The sequence below is a fragment of the Notothenia rossii genome (genome assembly GCF_949606895.1).
Source record: "Notothenia rossii genome assembly, contig: scaffold_173, whole genome shotgun sequence".
NCBI classification, from domain to species: Eukaryota; Metazoa; Chordata; class Actinopteri; order Perciformes; family Nototheniidae; genus Notothenia; species Notothenia rossii.
Window position 1 is genome coordinate 79,253 of NW_027640179.1, and position 17,318 is coordinate 96,570.

At 38.1% G+C, this 17,318-nt stretch overlaps 1 protein-coding gene and 1 long non-coding RNA gene across 2 annotated transcripts; both read right to left on the minus strand.

The window, feature by feature from the left end:
• On the minus strand, positions 1 to 11,925 carry LOC307026995 (GTPase IMAP family member 8-like). Its single transcript, XM_079695160.1, has 4 exons — positions 11,821 to 11,925; positions 6,929 to 7,005; positions 4,865 to 4,924; positions 1 to 4,596 (listed from the first exon to the last, which is right to left on the minus strand). The coding sequence occupies exons 2-4, from the start codon at positions 6,945 to 6,947 to the stop codon at positions 1,694 to 1,696; spliced, it is 2,982 nt and encodes a 993-aa protein (XP_079551286.1). The 5' UTR covers positions 6,948 to 7,005; positions 11,821 to 11,925; the 3' UTR covers positions 1 to 1,693.
• Positions 9,397 to 10,699, minus strand: LOC307026999. The gene is made up of 3 exons (XR_013804502.1): positions 10,647 to 10,699; positions 10,498 to 10,568; positions 9,397 to 10,176 (listed from the first exon to the last, which is right to left on the minus strand). It is a non-coding gene; the product is annotated as an uncharacterized lncRNA (long non-coding RNA).
• Positions 11,926 to 17,318: the final 5,393 nt, after the last annotated feature.

The following is a 17,318-nucleotide window of genomic DNA, read 5'->3' on the forward strand; positions in this document are numbered from 1 at the left end:
TCAGCTTAAATGAGACAAAGTCAACTCCTCTTTATTACACAGACAGGTCGAAATTCTGTTTCTCACCATCCCATAGAATACAAATATATATAAAGAAATATATACATACTTTAAATACACACCTTTACACCTACTTATATATATAGACACAAATATACATACACACATTTAGAGGCAAATGTAGTGCACAAAACAGCTAAAGTCATTATCGTGGGTGACTTCAATATTCATGTTGACAATATTAATGATAGCCTTATTGCATATAACTCTCTATTAAACGTATGTAATATAAAATGTGTGATATAAAAATCATTTGTGATTGATTAAACATTTCCATGGCAGGATTGATTTAATACATTTATTTCCTCACTGAAAAACAATCCATGTTATAAAGACGCACCTTCACCAACTGATCTGTACATTACTGAAGTTATTTAACTTCAACCTTAATCCCATAAAACAGACGTTTAATCTGCACCTTGAGGTTTGGTTCAACTTTTGAATATTACAAAGTAAAACATTTGACTACAGCTGGTTAAACAACATAATGCATAGAAACAAAACTATGAGATGGGTTATAGAAAATACTCACAGTGGAAATGTCTCAATGGGTGGTAGTTACATTACATTACAATGACCATTTACAGGGACATTCTCCCTGGAGTAACTAAGGGCTGATTGCCTTACTCAAGGGCACACTAGTGGTGGTGTTCCAGGTGGGATTTGAACTCATAACCTTCCGATTTTCAGCCCACCTCACTATCCATTAGACCAGGGTTTTTCAAAGTGGGGGCCCCGATCCCCTGAGCTCCCTCAAACGCAAAGTTTGAGGGAAAGGGGAATTTTTTTCTTTTTTTAGAGGTTATTAATAACTCTATATCTATCAATCTATGTGTCCTTTGATGCCAATCTTTTAATATTTTATTTTATTGTTTTTGAATCACACGACCGCCCTTCAAGCCAATCAGAATCGAGCTGCCGCTACTGAAAGTGAAACTGAGTATCTGCTCAGCTTTTGGAGCGAGTGAAATCTAGTGAATGTTTCGCTCTGCAGCTGGATGAGAACACGGATGTGGCAAATATTGATGTTTGTATATATGAATATAAATATGTTTATTGATAATATTACTGTTGAATATTATATATATTATTACTGTAAGGCATAAGTAGCTTTCAAAAATGCTAAAAATATATATTAATTGTTCATATTACTGTTCAAAATTATATAATATTATAAAGACAGGAATCACTTTAAAAATGCTTTAAAAATATGTTTACTGTTGATATTACTGTTTAATATTGTGTTAAGAATGTTTATAACAGAACACACAATGAATGTAATGAATGACAAACAAAAGATAAATACAAAAAATGTTTAGAAGAATAACTGATTATTAATTATTAATACAAATATATATTAAGAAAATGTATTAATCTGTATGATTAATTTGTCATATTTTCCATCAGAATGTACTCAAAAAAATGTAACAGGGGGGTCCCCGCCTGAGGATAATGCTATATGGGGGTCCTTGGCATGGCAAAGTTTGGGAACCCCTGCGTTAGACCACCACTATCACTAGTTCTTTCTGAGTGGCTTGATGGACCCTGTTTGAGAATTATCATCCAGAAATCTGCTGTTCAATGAGATGATGATGATGATGATGATGATGATGATGATGAGTCAGTATGAAGATCATTGGCTGGTGCACTTGTCTTTCTTTTTCAGTTCTTGTAAAAGGCTTTCGTTTTCTTTTTTTAGATCACTGTTTTCTTCGGCTAGATTTCTGGCCTCCTCTTTATATTTCAATTCCATTTTTTCCAGTTCTTTTTCAAAGTTTTCCTCCATTAGTTTGACCTCCTCCTGTTCTCTTCTCTTCCTCTCTTCTTCTTTTCTTAGTTGTTCATGTTTTTCTTTTTCCTGCTCGTACTCTTCTTGCTTCCTTTGAAGTCTTGTTTCCTCCTCTTCTCTTCTCTTTTTACTTTCTTCTTGTAGTTTGATCCGCTCTGCTTCTCTCTCCTTCTCCCATTCTTCCTTTTGCTTTTCCATCTCTCTGTTTTTCTGCTCCAACACTTTTTTCTCCCATTCCTTTCGTTGAATTTCTTCCTGCCTTTTCTTCTCCGTCTCCTCTTTCCTTCTCTTCTCCTCATCTCTCCTTCTCTCCTCTCGTTCCTTGTTGATATTTTCATCCATTTCTTTAAGCTGTCTGTCTTTCTCTTTCTCACTTTTATTTCTCTCTTCTTCTCTTCTTAGTAGTTCATGTTTTTCTTTCTCCTGCTCATACTCTTCTTGCATCCTTTGAAGTCTTGTTTGCTCCTCTTGTCGTCTCTTTTTATTTTCTCGTAGTCGTTGGATCCGAGCTGCTTCACTCTTCTTCTCCCATTCTTCCTTTTGCTTTTGTATCTCTTCAATACTCAGCTTCAACACTCCACACACAAGTTGTTTCTCCCATTCCATTCGTTGAATTTCTTCCTGCCAGTTCTTCTCCTTCTCCTCTTTCACTCTCTTCTCCTCATCTCGTTTCCTCTCCTCTCGTTCCTTGATGATATTTTCCTCCATTTCTTGAAGCTGTCTGGTTCTCTTCTTCTCACTTTCGTCTCTCTCTTGTGTCATTTTCATCACTGCTTCCATTTCTTCCTTGTGTTTTTGTTTCAGCTCCTCCCTCTCTCTCTGCATTTCTTCTTCCTTCTCCTTCAGGATCTTCTCCACTTCCTTCTTTATGGCCGCCTCGGCCTCTTGAAACATCTCTGAGGTGAAGCAGCTGCCGCCATTTTTCTTCAGCATGTTGTTGGTCTTCTCCATCAGCTCTCTGACTTGCCTGCGGTCGGTCTCATCTCTGTTATTGAAGACTTGGTATCTCCCTCCACAGTCATGTATCAGTTTCTTCAAGAGGTCATGAGATTGTATGTAGCTCTCTATTGTTTGATCATCCAGATCATCTCCTCTGGTGAATATAGGGATGATGAAATCTGTAGATCTCTTGCCAAAACATTTTTTGATCAGATCCACAGTGTCTTTTTCCTCCTGGTTAATTTGGCCGACCGACAGCACCAGTAAGAACACATGAGGTCCAGGAGACAAGATGTTGATGCATTTCACCATCTCCTCTTGAACTTCATCATTAGACAGTGTTGTGTCAAACAGACTGGGGGTGTCCACCACAGCGACACGACGTCCATCAATCTCTCCTGTTGCTTTCTTGCAAAACTTGGTCACTGACATTGGGCAGGCAGTTGATTCAAAATATTCTTTTCCCAAAATGGTGTTTCCAGTTGCACTCTTCCCATTGCCAGTCTTCCCAATCAGCACCATCCTGAGACACTCTCTGTTCTGACTTTCATCATCATCTCCCTCCTGACTTTTCTTTTTAACGTCCTGCAGTTCAGCTTGAAGTCTTCTGTTGGTGTTCTCCAGCTCTACAACCTTCTCCATCTGAGCCTTGGTGAACATGTCCTTTGTAAAGCTCCTTGATATTTTACCTCTCATCTCTTGCACAGCATCTAACAGCTCTGGGATCTGCTGCTGGTCCTTGATGTTGAGAACAACATGTCTTCCTCCATATCTCTGACGGAGCTCCTGGAGGTCCTTGTTCTCCTTTAGTAAGTTAACAACAGCTGGAGCTGTAGGATCTGACTCCACAGTGGACAGAATCAAGGTGAAGTCGTTGACTCGAGAGCTGAATGTGTTCTGGAGGGTCTCTAACTCTCCCTTGTCTTCATCAGTGAGGGGACCCACAGGTAGGACCAGGATGAAGGCATGGACGCCTTCAGGATCACAGAGGGAGATACACCTGGATGATTCCTCCATCACTTCCTCCTGAGGTGTTCCACACAAAGCAGGGAGCTCCACCAGGGAAACCCTTCGTCCACACACCTCTCCCTGATGTTTGACACACTCTGAGGAGTTGGAGACTGAAGGAAGCTCTCTCTGACCTAAAATGGCCTCGGCTGCTGAAGTCTTCCCTGCTCCTCTCCTCCCACACAGAACCAGGTTTAAAGCTGGTTTGATGTGTTCAGACTTTGGTGCCATCATCAAACCTGCATCCTGAAACACATCACAGCTCACGGGCTCTCCATTGTTCTCCTTTGCAGTTTGACCCAAACGTGTTATCAGCTCTGACTGGTCAAGGTTCTGACTCACATATCTGTTTCTACACATTCTGATCAGGTCTTTTAATGGTGGATGTTGCATAACCTTTTCATTGAAACCTGAACTCCCCTCTTTAGGTGGTGATATTAATACCAGTGAATGATCTAATGATTGATCACCAAAGAGTTGCAGGACTCTGCAGAGTCTCAGTTTGTGTTTCTCAGTGAAGTGCTCAGGCTGTAGAACCAGCAGGAACACATGAGGTCCAGGATCAGAGAGACTCACACAGGTTTTTACATGTTGTGAAAGTTTCTGTTGGGTGATGCTGGGATGCAGCAGATCTGGGGTGTTGATAAGAACTATTTCTTTTTCTTTTAACTGTCCACTGACTTTCAGACACCGGTCTGTTTCTTCCTCAGTGTTGAACACAGTCTCTCCCAGTAGGAAGTTCCCCACTGAACTCCTCTCAGCCCAGCTGTTCCCCAGCAGAACTACCCTCAGCTCAGAAACTGAAAATGAAAACACAGAATTAGAAAAACTACTCTTCAACCAAAAACTGAATTGGATAATTAACCAATGAAAGGGTAATATATTTAAAAGGTGGACTTGAGTAAATGTGTCAGCTGTTATCTCAAAACTAGCAAAATAAACAGAGAGCTTGCATACATTAAATGGAGACAAACATGATGGTGTACCCACAATCTAAGAAACTGTGATTTTAGATGTTGATGTACATTAAATCATTAAATAATTTGTACTCAGTTCTGTTAAACTCACAGCCAGGTGGCAGTAATTCAAAGCTGCTCCTCCGCTTCACAGGTTGCAAATCTTCTGAAACTAAAATAAATCAGAACAGGTATCAGAACATATTTCATGAATACTTGAGGAAGGATTGGTTGTTCTTTTTAAATGACGTCAATGTATGTTGTGTAATATATCACAATAAACACCAGATTCACAGAAATGTTACTAAAGTACAGAGGTTAGAATTAGTTTAGGGCTGTCAGTCGATTCAAATATTTAATCGCATGATTGTCCATAGTAATCATTTGAACAATGACATATTCTCATGAATATTAAACACAACAACCTCTGAACATAAAAAATATCTGCCTCAATTCAACCTGGAACCTCTCATACAATAGTGTGTGTGTGTGTGTGTGTGTGTGTGTGTGTGTGTGTGTGTGTGTGTGTGTGTGTGTGTGTGTGTGTGTGTGTGTGTGTGTGTGTGCATTTTAGCCTGGAGCGCTGTGGCTGCTAGGCGCGCTGTGAGGGGCGGGGCTGACACACAGCCAGGTCAGGACACTCCGCGTGCACCTGCAGCAGCGTAGCAGCCAAATTAATAATATAGCGACAAGCGGGAGACAACGTGTGACTTACTCGCGGGGAATTTAAAGTGAAATGGAATTGGTTACAAAACCTAACTACACATCTCGATTCTCCGGTGTGGCAGTATTTTGGATTCAAACCAAATCAACGAGGCGAACCTACGGACTTGAATGAGCCGGGCGGTGTGTCGCATTGGTTTAAAAAAGGTAGCGACAAAAGCAGGCAATACCACGCATTTTAAACCACCTAAAACACAACCACCCCATTCCGTTTTTCCAGCTGGGAGCAAACACGGCAGCTGGAGATGGAGAGCCCCCGCCCGACAATGCAAACATGTTGGTGTTCCTTGCTCGAAAACTTAGAAAAACAGATTTGGATATGGCCTGTTGAGGCATCTGGGTCTTTGACAGTGGACTGTACACTTGACTGTTGTTTTAAGGAGGTTTTTTTTGCTTGTGAGATAATGTGTGCTCATATTTATTTATTTATATATATATATATGAGAGAGAGAGCTCTGTTTTCCAGCCTGTCTCTATTTAATTGATTGTTTTGGTTGTGTGTGATTTAATTAATTTATTATAATTTAATTAATTTGTTTTATTTATTATATATAATTTATATATTTTAATATTATTTCACATTTCATTTGCAATGTTGAATGTTCAATAAAAAGTTATGTTTGAAAGGATGTACTTGAATTATTATTATATATTATCATTATGTCTAAAATGGTCTTAAAACGGTGCCGACAATATTATCGTTTATCGCAATAATTTCCAGAAAAATGTATCGTCCAACAAAATTAATTATCGTGACAGGCCTCTGTGTGTGTGTGTGTGTGTGTGTGTGTGTGTGTGTGTGTGTGTGTGTGTGTGTGTGTGTGTGTGTGTGTGTGTGTGTGTGTGTGTGTGTGTGTGTGTGTGTGTGTGTGTGTGTGTGTGTGTGTGTGTGATGGATTGTTGGAGCTATGTGCAACTCAAGGCATATGATCGAACGGGAGCTGCCTGGACGCTGCAATCATGTTGCGCGCACTATCCGTGATGAGTGTGCTGAGTGACCTTTCGTACAATGTCCCTCTGTCTGGCTACCTGCATAAAGTCAAGTGCTCGGCGCAGTTGTCGGCGAAATGTCGCTCCTCTGTTTTCATTGAAACAGCTCCTTATATCCGTTAGCGTAGCTAGCTAGCACCAGATGCTAACAACAACAATACACGTAAGGTCTCTCTCTCTCTCGCTCGCGCCACACATACACACACCCTCCCGGTCCTCCCGATGGCCAGTCGGTTCCTGCCGGTGAGCGTGGAAGTGTGGTCTGCCGCAAGCTGACGGCAGGAGCGGGGCTGTCAGCATCAGCTTGTAGATGGTATTTTAAACTCGATGCGCTCTGAAACTACGGGGCGGCCGAGGACAAAAAATACACATGCGTTAATCTTTTTTTGCGTTATTCACAATTTAACTTGACAGCCCTAAATTATTTACAATAATTATCCACAACAATACATTCTGAACTCACCTGTTGATGCTGTCGCCATAATGTCACTGCAGGAACAAATCTACTTCAGCTGGAAACCAAATGCTTCGTTAAAGAACCTAGGGAGAGTTTGAAAATAATGTTTGGTGTTAATAAAACAAAACATGCTCTTAACATCTTTGTTTTAGAGACAATTTTATTTTTCAAATATTGTGAAACAATGACTTTGTCTAAACTACTTTATGTTTCTATAAACTGTATATAAGTGAAAAGAAGTTTGTAATAATCATTAGGTTTGACGATGAGTTTGCTTTTAAAAATAAATCATCTACCAATCTATGTTTTAGTTTCTTATTCATAGCTATAGTGGTGATGTTAGTGGTGCAAAGTGAATGTGTTACCAGTGGCGCACCGTGGGGCTTTAGACAGGGCCTTCAGTAAACTATTGAAAAGCACATACAGTACAGTACACACTCTTTACACGTCTCTGTTCCAGCCGACGCAGCCATAATCGAGTAATGCGCAAATTATGCCCAGTGGCGGCGCCAGAGTATTTGTGTTGGGTAATCTATGGTAGGGCTAACCCATACAGTGGTGGGGCTCAAGTCAGTATTTATAATGCAATTACATACACGCTCCCCTTGACAGTGAAACGCCACGCGTGAGGTTTAGATTATTTCCCTGTCTCAATCCAAATTGAACTGTACGAAATAAAAAGGGCGACCGGACCTGGAGCCAATCCTACAACTTCCCCACAGGTGAAAGAGTTGACATGCTGAAAACCCAACCCCTGCAGTGGGGTCTGGGGGGATTCTCCCCCAGGAGATTTTTTGAAATACTAACATAAAATACACATTCTGGTACTCTCTCGAGAAGAAAAATAAATACATCTATTACTACACGACATATTTAAAAAAAGTGAATGCCATTTTAGTTTTTTGTTACTTTGTTCTGAAAGCTGAACCTGCTGCTCCTCACAGAGAGAAGAGGGAAGAGGCTGTGTGAATTACTTTACATTGTGGATAAGGGTCACTAGCCCCCTTTGTTCTGTGCGTCAAAATGAAAGACAGCCCACACACCTATCAATCATCAAACCGTGGGGTCTTATTTCATTACGTGTTGATTTCTATCAACACCTAATGTTGTATCGATGTATATGGAGATGTACAGCAAAATTATTCTCCGTCGGGACTTCCTGTAACAACACCACGCTGTTATCTTGATTCTGATTGGCCAGAAGACATTATCAAAGATGTTCTATTGAGAAGACGATCACTACGTGACAAAAGTTTTCAAAACCGTTTCTAGTCTTCAGTATTTCCAGACAAGTGGCTACTGAAATCAATCTTACTAACTGCTGTCTAGTTGAGTAAAGTTGGAACGATATTGGCAGATTCGGATTTCACGGATCAATAAGTCATGAACAAAACGTTGTTCAGACACAAATTACGTCTCCTAAGTACCGTGGTAAGGTTGACAACAAACTACAATCACATGTTGATAAAAAAAAGCCAATATGCGCCGTCCTCCGAGCTGGACACATTCAATTGGTCTCTTTCCGCAGCCGGAGAAGAAACGAGTGCTCAGGGACCGTCTGCAAAGTGCAACTCCGAAAAAAGAGAATACAATAATATTCAATCACTTCACTATTATACAGTATATTTCTACCAAACTCACTACACATATCAATAGTCTCCTGTTTGTCATACTACAGCAGAGAGTTTGGAAGAATATGGTTTTGATTAATTTTGGTGAATATTTATAATGTAAAATCCTCAATAAATATGGCATCATCTTCAATAACGTTACTATTATACAGTATATTTCTCCCAAACTCACTACACACATCAATAGTGTCCTGTTGGTCATACTACAGCAGAGAGTTTGGAAGAATGTGCTTTTGATTAATTTTGGTGAATATTTATAATGTAAAATCCTCAATAAATAGGCTATGGCATCATCTTCAATAACGTTACTATTATACAGTATATTTCTCCCAAACTCACTACACACATCAATAGTGTCCTGGTGGTCATACTACAGCAGAGAGTTTGGGAGAATGTGCTTTTGATTAATTTTGGTGAATATTTATAATGTAAAATCCTCAATAAATATGGCATCATCTTCAATAACGTTACTATTATACAGTATATTTCTCCCAAACTCACTACACATATCAATAGTGTCCTGTTGGTCATACTACAGCAGAGAGTTTGGAAGAATGTGCTTTTGATTAATTTTGGTGAATATTTATAATGTAAAATCTTCAATAAATATAATATAATCTTCAATATCTTCACTATTATACAGTGGAGTGCTACCAAACTCACCTCAGACATTAATGGTCTCTAACTTGCTACACTACAAAAGTGTATTTGAAAACGTATTTTAATGGTCGTTATGTTATTTTAAAAATAAAGTGTATTGTTAAGTATAAGTTACTGTCAAACAGGAGACCCCTTAATTTTAACCAGAAGCTATTGAAATTTAACTCAAAAGAAGATCTCCTATTTATTCATAACCATTGCACTGTTTTATTGTTCTTTCATTAATTAACTTACAGACTGAATATATACATGGTATCACCTACATCAAAGCAAGATCCATCAAAAGTAGAACAGTCTTTTAATCATCAATAAACTAGACATCACACACATTGATATATACATATATATGTTACACATTGTATATATAAATTAAGACATGAAACAACTTGTTCATTAGCTATGAAACAGTAAAATAAAGTTAAAATTGAAAAAAAAAACATTTCAGGCTTTTCACCTATCTTACTGTACAATATTAATGAACAAATCTACAATGTAATGTCTGACATGGAAAACATCATGAACATCTGTGACTAATTTAATCTGTAAAGGAAAATATATTTAACATCTTAATTAAGAATATAAAAATTTAAAACTATGGACAGGTGATTATTAATCATTACTTCAGTTGCCCAAAATCTTTAGCAAAGCTTTTTTCTGGATTTTTGTTTGTTTTGTACAAAATTCAGCTTTCATTTTGCCGAATTGAAATCACTGGCTGGGCTGGATTTCCCCCCACATGCCGTTTATAAGCGCACTAGTTCTATTGTGGTAGTTCTAACTACAAGCCTTACCTCCCCAAATCCTGGTACCTCTGGTAAAAGTTACACAAACTCTTACATAGCCTCTTTAGTTAGGGATGATACACAACACACAATACCACGGGGTATCTTTTTTTGGTATTAGTGCAGCAGTCATTCCGAGGCACTGCGTGTGAAACCATCTTCCACAAGTTTCACACTGAATCTACATGGGGATAAATACAAGAAAGATATTAAGAAAATGTCAAGTTTAGGACACTTGTAAAGCAGGCATATTCATTTATATTTTATAGAGATTATACTTTTTTTTTAAATATAAATACTTGTTGTTATTCAGGTTTCTCTGTACTGTGCTAAAACTTTAACAAATTATAAGAAAAACAAAAGGAAACCTGTAATGCATAAAAATATACAAAATGTCATTACTTTTATGTTATTCCTGAAATCTAACTCCAGATGATCTACATATTATCTATTATTCAGATTATCTTCTGGAGTTTCAAAACAATTCATCATTTATTCTCACCCAAACAGCATCAACAGCAGTTGTGGGCAGGTCCTCAATTCCACAGAAGGAACAGAAGTCATCCTTTGAAACTGAAAAAATAACAGGTGTATTACTGTTCAATTTACAGGAAGGGATCCATATATTCATTTCATATTTTTGGCTAATACCTGATCCTTTGAGAATTTCTTCTGCCATGTCTCTTCGTAGATTTTGAAGAGATGGTTTTGATGAGTTTTGATGAGTTGATGTGAAAACGTCCAAACTCTCTGCTGTAGTATGACCAACAGGACACTACTGATATGTGTAGTGAGTTTGGGAGAAATATACTGTACACTAGTAACGTTATTGAAGATGATGCCATATTTATTGAAGATTTTACATTATAAATATTCACCAAAATTAATCAAAACCATATTCTTCCAAACTCTCTGCTGTAGTATGACCACCAGGAGACTATTGATGTGTGTAGTGAGTTTGGTAGAAATATACTGTATAATAGTAACGTTATTGAAGATGATGCCATATTTATTGAAGATTTTACATTATAAATATTCACCAAAATTAATCAAAACCATATTCTTCCAAACTCTCTGCTGTAGTATGACCACCAGGAGACTATTGATGTGTGTAGTGAGTTTGGTAGAAATATACTGTACACTAGTAACGTTATTGAATATTATTGTATTCTCTTTTTTCGGAGTTGCACTTTGCAGACGGTCCCTGAGCACTCGTTTCTTCTCCGGCTGCAGATAGAGACCAATTGAATGTGTCCAGTTTGGAGGACAGCATGTATTGGCTTTTTTGGATCAAAATGTGATTGTAGTTCGTTGTCAACCTTACCACGGTACTTATGAGACGTAATTTGTGTGTGTACAACGTTTTGTTCATGAGTTATTGATCCGTGAAATCCGAATCTGCCAATATCGTTCCAACTTTACTCTACTCTGCTGTCTGTGCAATTTACTCCGCGCGAGTTGGCGGACTTTACTTTGCTTACTTTAACATCATTTTTCATGGTGGGGCTAAGCCATTTCTTGGTATGGGTGTAGCCTAGCCCAGCCATACCCTGGCGCCGCGCCACTGATTATGCCAAACAGTCTCAACAATACGACAGCTGTAAACTAGATAAGGCTGGGTTAAATACAGACGAAATGTTCCAACATTGATCAATGAAGTAATCTATTATTAAACGTATGTCATTGTGCACTCTCACGTCGCTCTAAAAAAACCTCTTTTAATGGTCACACATGCAGAGCACAGTGACATTTGGCCTCTGCATTTAACCCATCCTAGTACCAGGAGTCTAGTACTAGGAGCAGTGGGCTCTAGAAATGTACTCACCCGTCACTTGTAAAATAAAGTCCATGCTACGAAGGGAGTGACTCCATGTTGTGACAGCCCGATTAGCAATGTGAAACCGCGAGATGATCCGCCATATTTGACAACTACATACGGCAACTCTAATAGGACAGTTGACACAGTGGCATTTCGCAAAGCAGAACAAAACATTAATCTGAACGAGAGAGATGAGTTATTGTTATTACAACATAACTTCACTATTATTTAACAACTCCTTTTAGTGGGTTAAGTACATTTTTAGAATAAGTGAGAAATTGATTGAACTTCTGTTAGACAGCTATCATACTGAAGTGATATTTACTGTGAATGTATGCAAAAATGTATGGCATTAATCATTGATATCTAATTACATTAACTGTGAATGTCTTTCATTTTATTTCAAATAAAATTACATAAAATATTTTCCATAAAAAAGTTGATTCAAGAACAAATCTCTTTTATTAGATCAGTATTTTTCTTGTATCACAATTATTGCTAAAGTTGAAAGGTATTTACCAGCTTTGGAATTATATATATCTATATATAACTCAAAATGTTGATTTTTTTACCAGAAATATGCAAAAATTCTAATATTTTCAAACTTCTTATAAAAAAGTCAGAAGTCAAGATTTTGACTTGTCAAACCAAAATCATTTTTCTGACCAAAAGTAAAAAGTCAAGTCTAAATTCAGACTTTTTTTTAATCAAAACTCCCAAAAAAAATTGACCCGGGACATATTTCAGGGTTTAAAGAAAATACAGAACTAAATTCAACATGCACATTTCCTTATATATATTGTCTTTAACTCATTCCCCAACAATATAAATGAAATATGATTAGTTTTTGAAAAACTCTTTGCTAGATCAAATTTAATAATGAAAGTGTCCATCGTTTTTTGTGATAAAAATGTAATTTATGTTAAAAAAAATACACTGTAATAAAAACTAGGTTTACATTTTGCTCATGCTTTTCTCGGACAAATGTAATCATTAATGTTTATTATTTTTAATCTGTCATATAATAATCAAAGCCCTGAAGGAAATAAAGCAATTTAGCAGCAATTGGAACACAAGAACCACACATCCAAAAGTATTTGGCTGTGAAATATAGAGAGAATGAAACATCTATATAAATGACATAGAACAGATATAAACACAAAACAAATACAAATAATTAACAGTCACTATTCATAAAATACAGTATATCCGAAAAAGATATTGATGAAGTGACGCTGCAGAACATCATGTGAGTCAATGGGCAAGTCCGTTTAGGAAACACATGATGTAGAACTTCTTCCTGTGTATAGCACAGATGTACTTGTTGCAGTTGCTGCATGTAGTCTGTGTCTTGGAGTCCTTTGAGGGTCCACAGACCTCACAGCTGGCTATGGGGGTCTTCCAGAAGCTGGCTGTGGGGGTCTTCTTGCGGCTGGCTGTGGGGGTCTTCCAGCAGCTGACTGTGGGGGTCTTCTTGCGGCTGGCTGTGGGGGTCTTCCAGCAGCTGGCTCTGAGTCAAGTTCATCTTCCAATTTGTTGTCAAATTCTGAGTTTACCTCCACATTATCCTCGTCTTCAGAAATGTCTTCCTGTTCCACTTCACCGTGTTCTTCTAATGCACTCACTCTCATCCACTATTAGCTCCAAGGCTCTCTGAGCAGATTATCTTTTGGCCATTTTGTTGTTAGATAATTGTAGTTCTGCACTATACACTGTAACTACACTGATGTCTCTGATTACTCCCTCCTCCGGCGTGCAGGTGCGAGGGGTACAGTGCGAGAAAATGTAAAATGTTTATACATTTCTGGAAGATCTAAAATGTTTATAATGTTCTAGGATAGTTTTGTGTTCACACTACAAAGGGTAAAGATCAAGGGACAACAGGATCAGACAGCTTCTCTATGCATACAATTGTGTGTGTGTGTGTGTGTGTGTGTGTGTGTGTGTGTGTGTGTGTGTGTGTGTGTGTGTGTGTGTGTGAGTGTGTGTGTGTGTGTGTGTGTGTGTGTGTGTGTGTGTGTGTGTGTGTGTGTGTGTGTGTGTGTGTGTGTGTGTGTGTGTGTGTGTGTGTGTGTGTGTGTGTTTTTCTCTGTCTGTCTGTCCTGGTATTGTATCCGGGTCAGATTGACCTGAACCTCTTATGAAGGACATAAATGCGGTTGGGCATTTTGTCATAAGTGAAAAAAAATAAAAACAATTCCACATGTCCTTCACAATAAATAAGCCTCGGCCATTGAGTTTCAGGTGGAACGAAAATATCCTTATATATTTTTTTATTCATTGAAAATGGAAATCGGGTCAATTTGACCCGAACACCACACAAGGGTTACAAATGTAAAATGTGTGATATTGGGCTATATATTGATTGAACATTTAAAGTAGCAGGATTGATTGTATACATTTATTTAATCACTGAAAAGCACACCATGATATAAAGACGCACCAACGTCACCAACGTATCTGTAAATTGCTGAAGTTATTTGACTTTAACCTTAAGTCCATAAAACAGACAACATTTAATCTGCACCTTGAGGGTTGGTTCAACTTTTGACAATTCAAAAGTAAAACATTCTACTTCAGCTGGTAAGGTTACGTTTGCAATCAGTAAAAATGAATGTCTGTGGCTTTCCAAACAGCATAATGCATAGAAACAAACCAACAAAAAGATACTCACTAAGTGGAAATGTCTCAATGGGTGCTAGTTCTTTCTGATTGGCTTCGATTGGACTCTGTTGAGAATTATCATCCAGAAATCTGCTGTTCAATGAAGAGGACATGATGCTCTATCTGCTGACGTGATGATGAGTCAGTATGAAGATCAGAGGATGGTGCACCGGTTGTATCAGCTTGTGTTTTTGTTACTCGCGTTTTCTATCATTTTCGTTTAAACCGTGAAATAATTCATAATGAATGTGAAGCACTTGTGGTAAAATTTGCTGAAGCCGTTGGAGTCTTCAGCAAATGTTCTGGCCTCCTCTTCATATTTCAGCTTAATTTCTTTCAGTTATTTTTCCTGTTCTCTTTTCTTTCTATCTTCTTCTTCTCTTATTTGTTCATGTTTTTATTTTTCCTGCTCGTACTCTTCTTGGAAATTGTGAAGTCTTGTTTGCTCCTCTAGTCGTATCTTTTCATTTTCTTGTTGTTGTTTGATCCGCTCTGCTTCTCTCTCCTTCACATGAGTTTCCACACAAATCGACACTGACTGTCGTCTTCTAGTTTGGATTCACACAGGGGTTCTGGTAAAATAATAGTTTGTTAACTAACATAGTTTGAGTGTGGATAACAAGATTTGTAATGCTGTTATGTACAACTTTAACAACAACTGCTCAACCTTTTCAGTGAAATAGAGGGATAGAGGCGGAGTACTTAGAGCCACTCATCTCCCTGTGTTTACATTTTAGAGCGCTCAGTGGCGTGCAGAAGCAACATGTATTCATACATATTAATAATTAAAGGGGTCTAGTAGAGGGGACCACAGAGGGGACATTTACAATTGTTACAGCAAAGAGCCAAAGAAAGCTTTATATTATTGTATTATTGAAATGCACTTCATATGGGGGTCAGTGGCTCCTCCATCGCTTGTCTGCAGTTGGTGCAAAATGTAACAGCACAGCTTTGCTTTTAACTGGCACACGTAAGCACAAGAGCATTTCCCCCATTTTATCTTTACTCCACTGGTTTCCATACATTTAAGGATTCATTTTTTAATTGATTTTATTCACACTTATATCCCTCAATGGACTTGTGCTGTGCTACACCCCTGTACGCCCATCGGCCTTATAAGGTCAGCAGACCAACTGCTCCTGAATGTACCCAGAAGAACAAAGTCAAAGCTCAGAGATTTTCAAGAAATAGTAAATGTTTTTACCTGTTTTATATTTTGAAAATGTTGACTTTTTCAGAGTTCTGTCAAAAAGAAAAAAATACTTCTTTCTCAAAACCAAATCACTTTTGGTCCGAACATTAGAAAACAATTATTTTCCAGAATACTCTACTTCCAGAGCTAAATATGAAAAAAATCTTTGTAAGAATTCTAAGTGAAATGTCTGACTTTTTTCAGATTTCTGAGAAAAAGTCAAAATGTTTACTTTTTTCTCATACAAAAAAACCCTCACTAGGGTCAAACTGAAAACAATGTTGACAGCTGACCAAAAGGTAATTTTCTCCTAAAAATAATAACTTTTGGTCATAATTTGAAAAAAAAGTCAGGATTTAAACTTTTTTTGCAAAACGTGATTTTGAGTTCTGAGAAAAAAGACAACATTTTCTCAGAGTTGTGAGTTTTTTTGGTCAGAATTTAGAAACATGGTAAAATTGTGGCCTCTTTTTTCTGAACAAAAAAAACCACACAGAAAAGTCTTAAATTCTGACATCAGTAGAAATGCTTGGAGCCTGCAGTTTCTCTCACCACCACCAAGGGGCACTGCTACTTTAAAAACAACCACAGTGTTCAGATTTCCAGCTGGACGTATCTCTGCATGCTCTCCTCACATCAGCTGCACAACATTCCTGATGTTATGCTAACCGGAATGTTTCCAAGCCCCAAATGTATGACCTGCCTGGACCCGGGGTGGGAGTTTATGAATGGACGGGCATTGTGCCGATGATGCAATAAGTTTGACCCCTTCGGTATGGGTCGGAACATTTCAGGGCAGCGTACTGAGAGAGCATTGTTAAGGGGCACACATACACTTCACAGGCAGATTTAATAGCCATAGAGACAGAGATAGTGGAGCCTTCCAGATGTAGAGGGCCTAATCTGTGAACAAGGCAGTGAGAGAAAGAAGTGGATGTCAAAGAAACTGATCATACATTTGATGATGTAGATCAGTTCCTTTTTATGTCAAAAGAGTGGTTGGATTTTAAGTTAATAATACAAACTCACTCACTTCATTATTGGGTTCTGTGTAACTGATAGGAAATACAAGTTCAGTTTTAAGGGATAAATGGGGGGCAAGATGAAAAACCTTTTTACTTTTTTCTATATTTGCCACTGAAAATTGTATGAAGAGGTGTCATTATTACATTTTTACTCATTTTGTGTTCCCATGTGTCCAGGAATATAGATGTTCTTATAAGGTGTGCTGGGGTCCAGGGCTACTGAGACAAATAGAAATCCTTTGACTGGGAATAGATTAATACACACATACCTCCACGAACACCAAATGCCTCATCTTGCATTTTAACGGATGAGAATGTCGGATACACTCCAGAATTTAATTGGTTCTTACTTGGCCCATACTTTTCTCTGCTACCAATTTTCATGTAAATAAGGCAAGTAGTTTGTGCTCAGAATAAGACAAAAAAAATAAAGTCATATTTGATTTACACTAAGAAAGTAGGGAGAGTTCAAACAGATTAATGTCATACACACACACACACACACACACACACACACACACACACACACACACACACACACACACACACACACCTGCACATCTTCAGTGCACACAGGGCTCCCTGAGATTCCTGCGGAGTCAGCTCTTCTTTAATGGGGCACC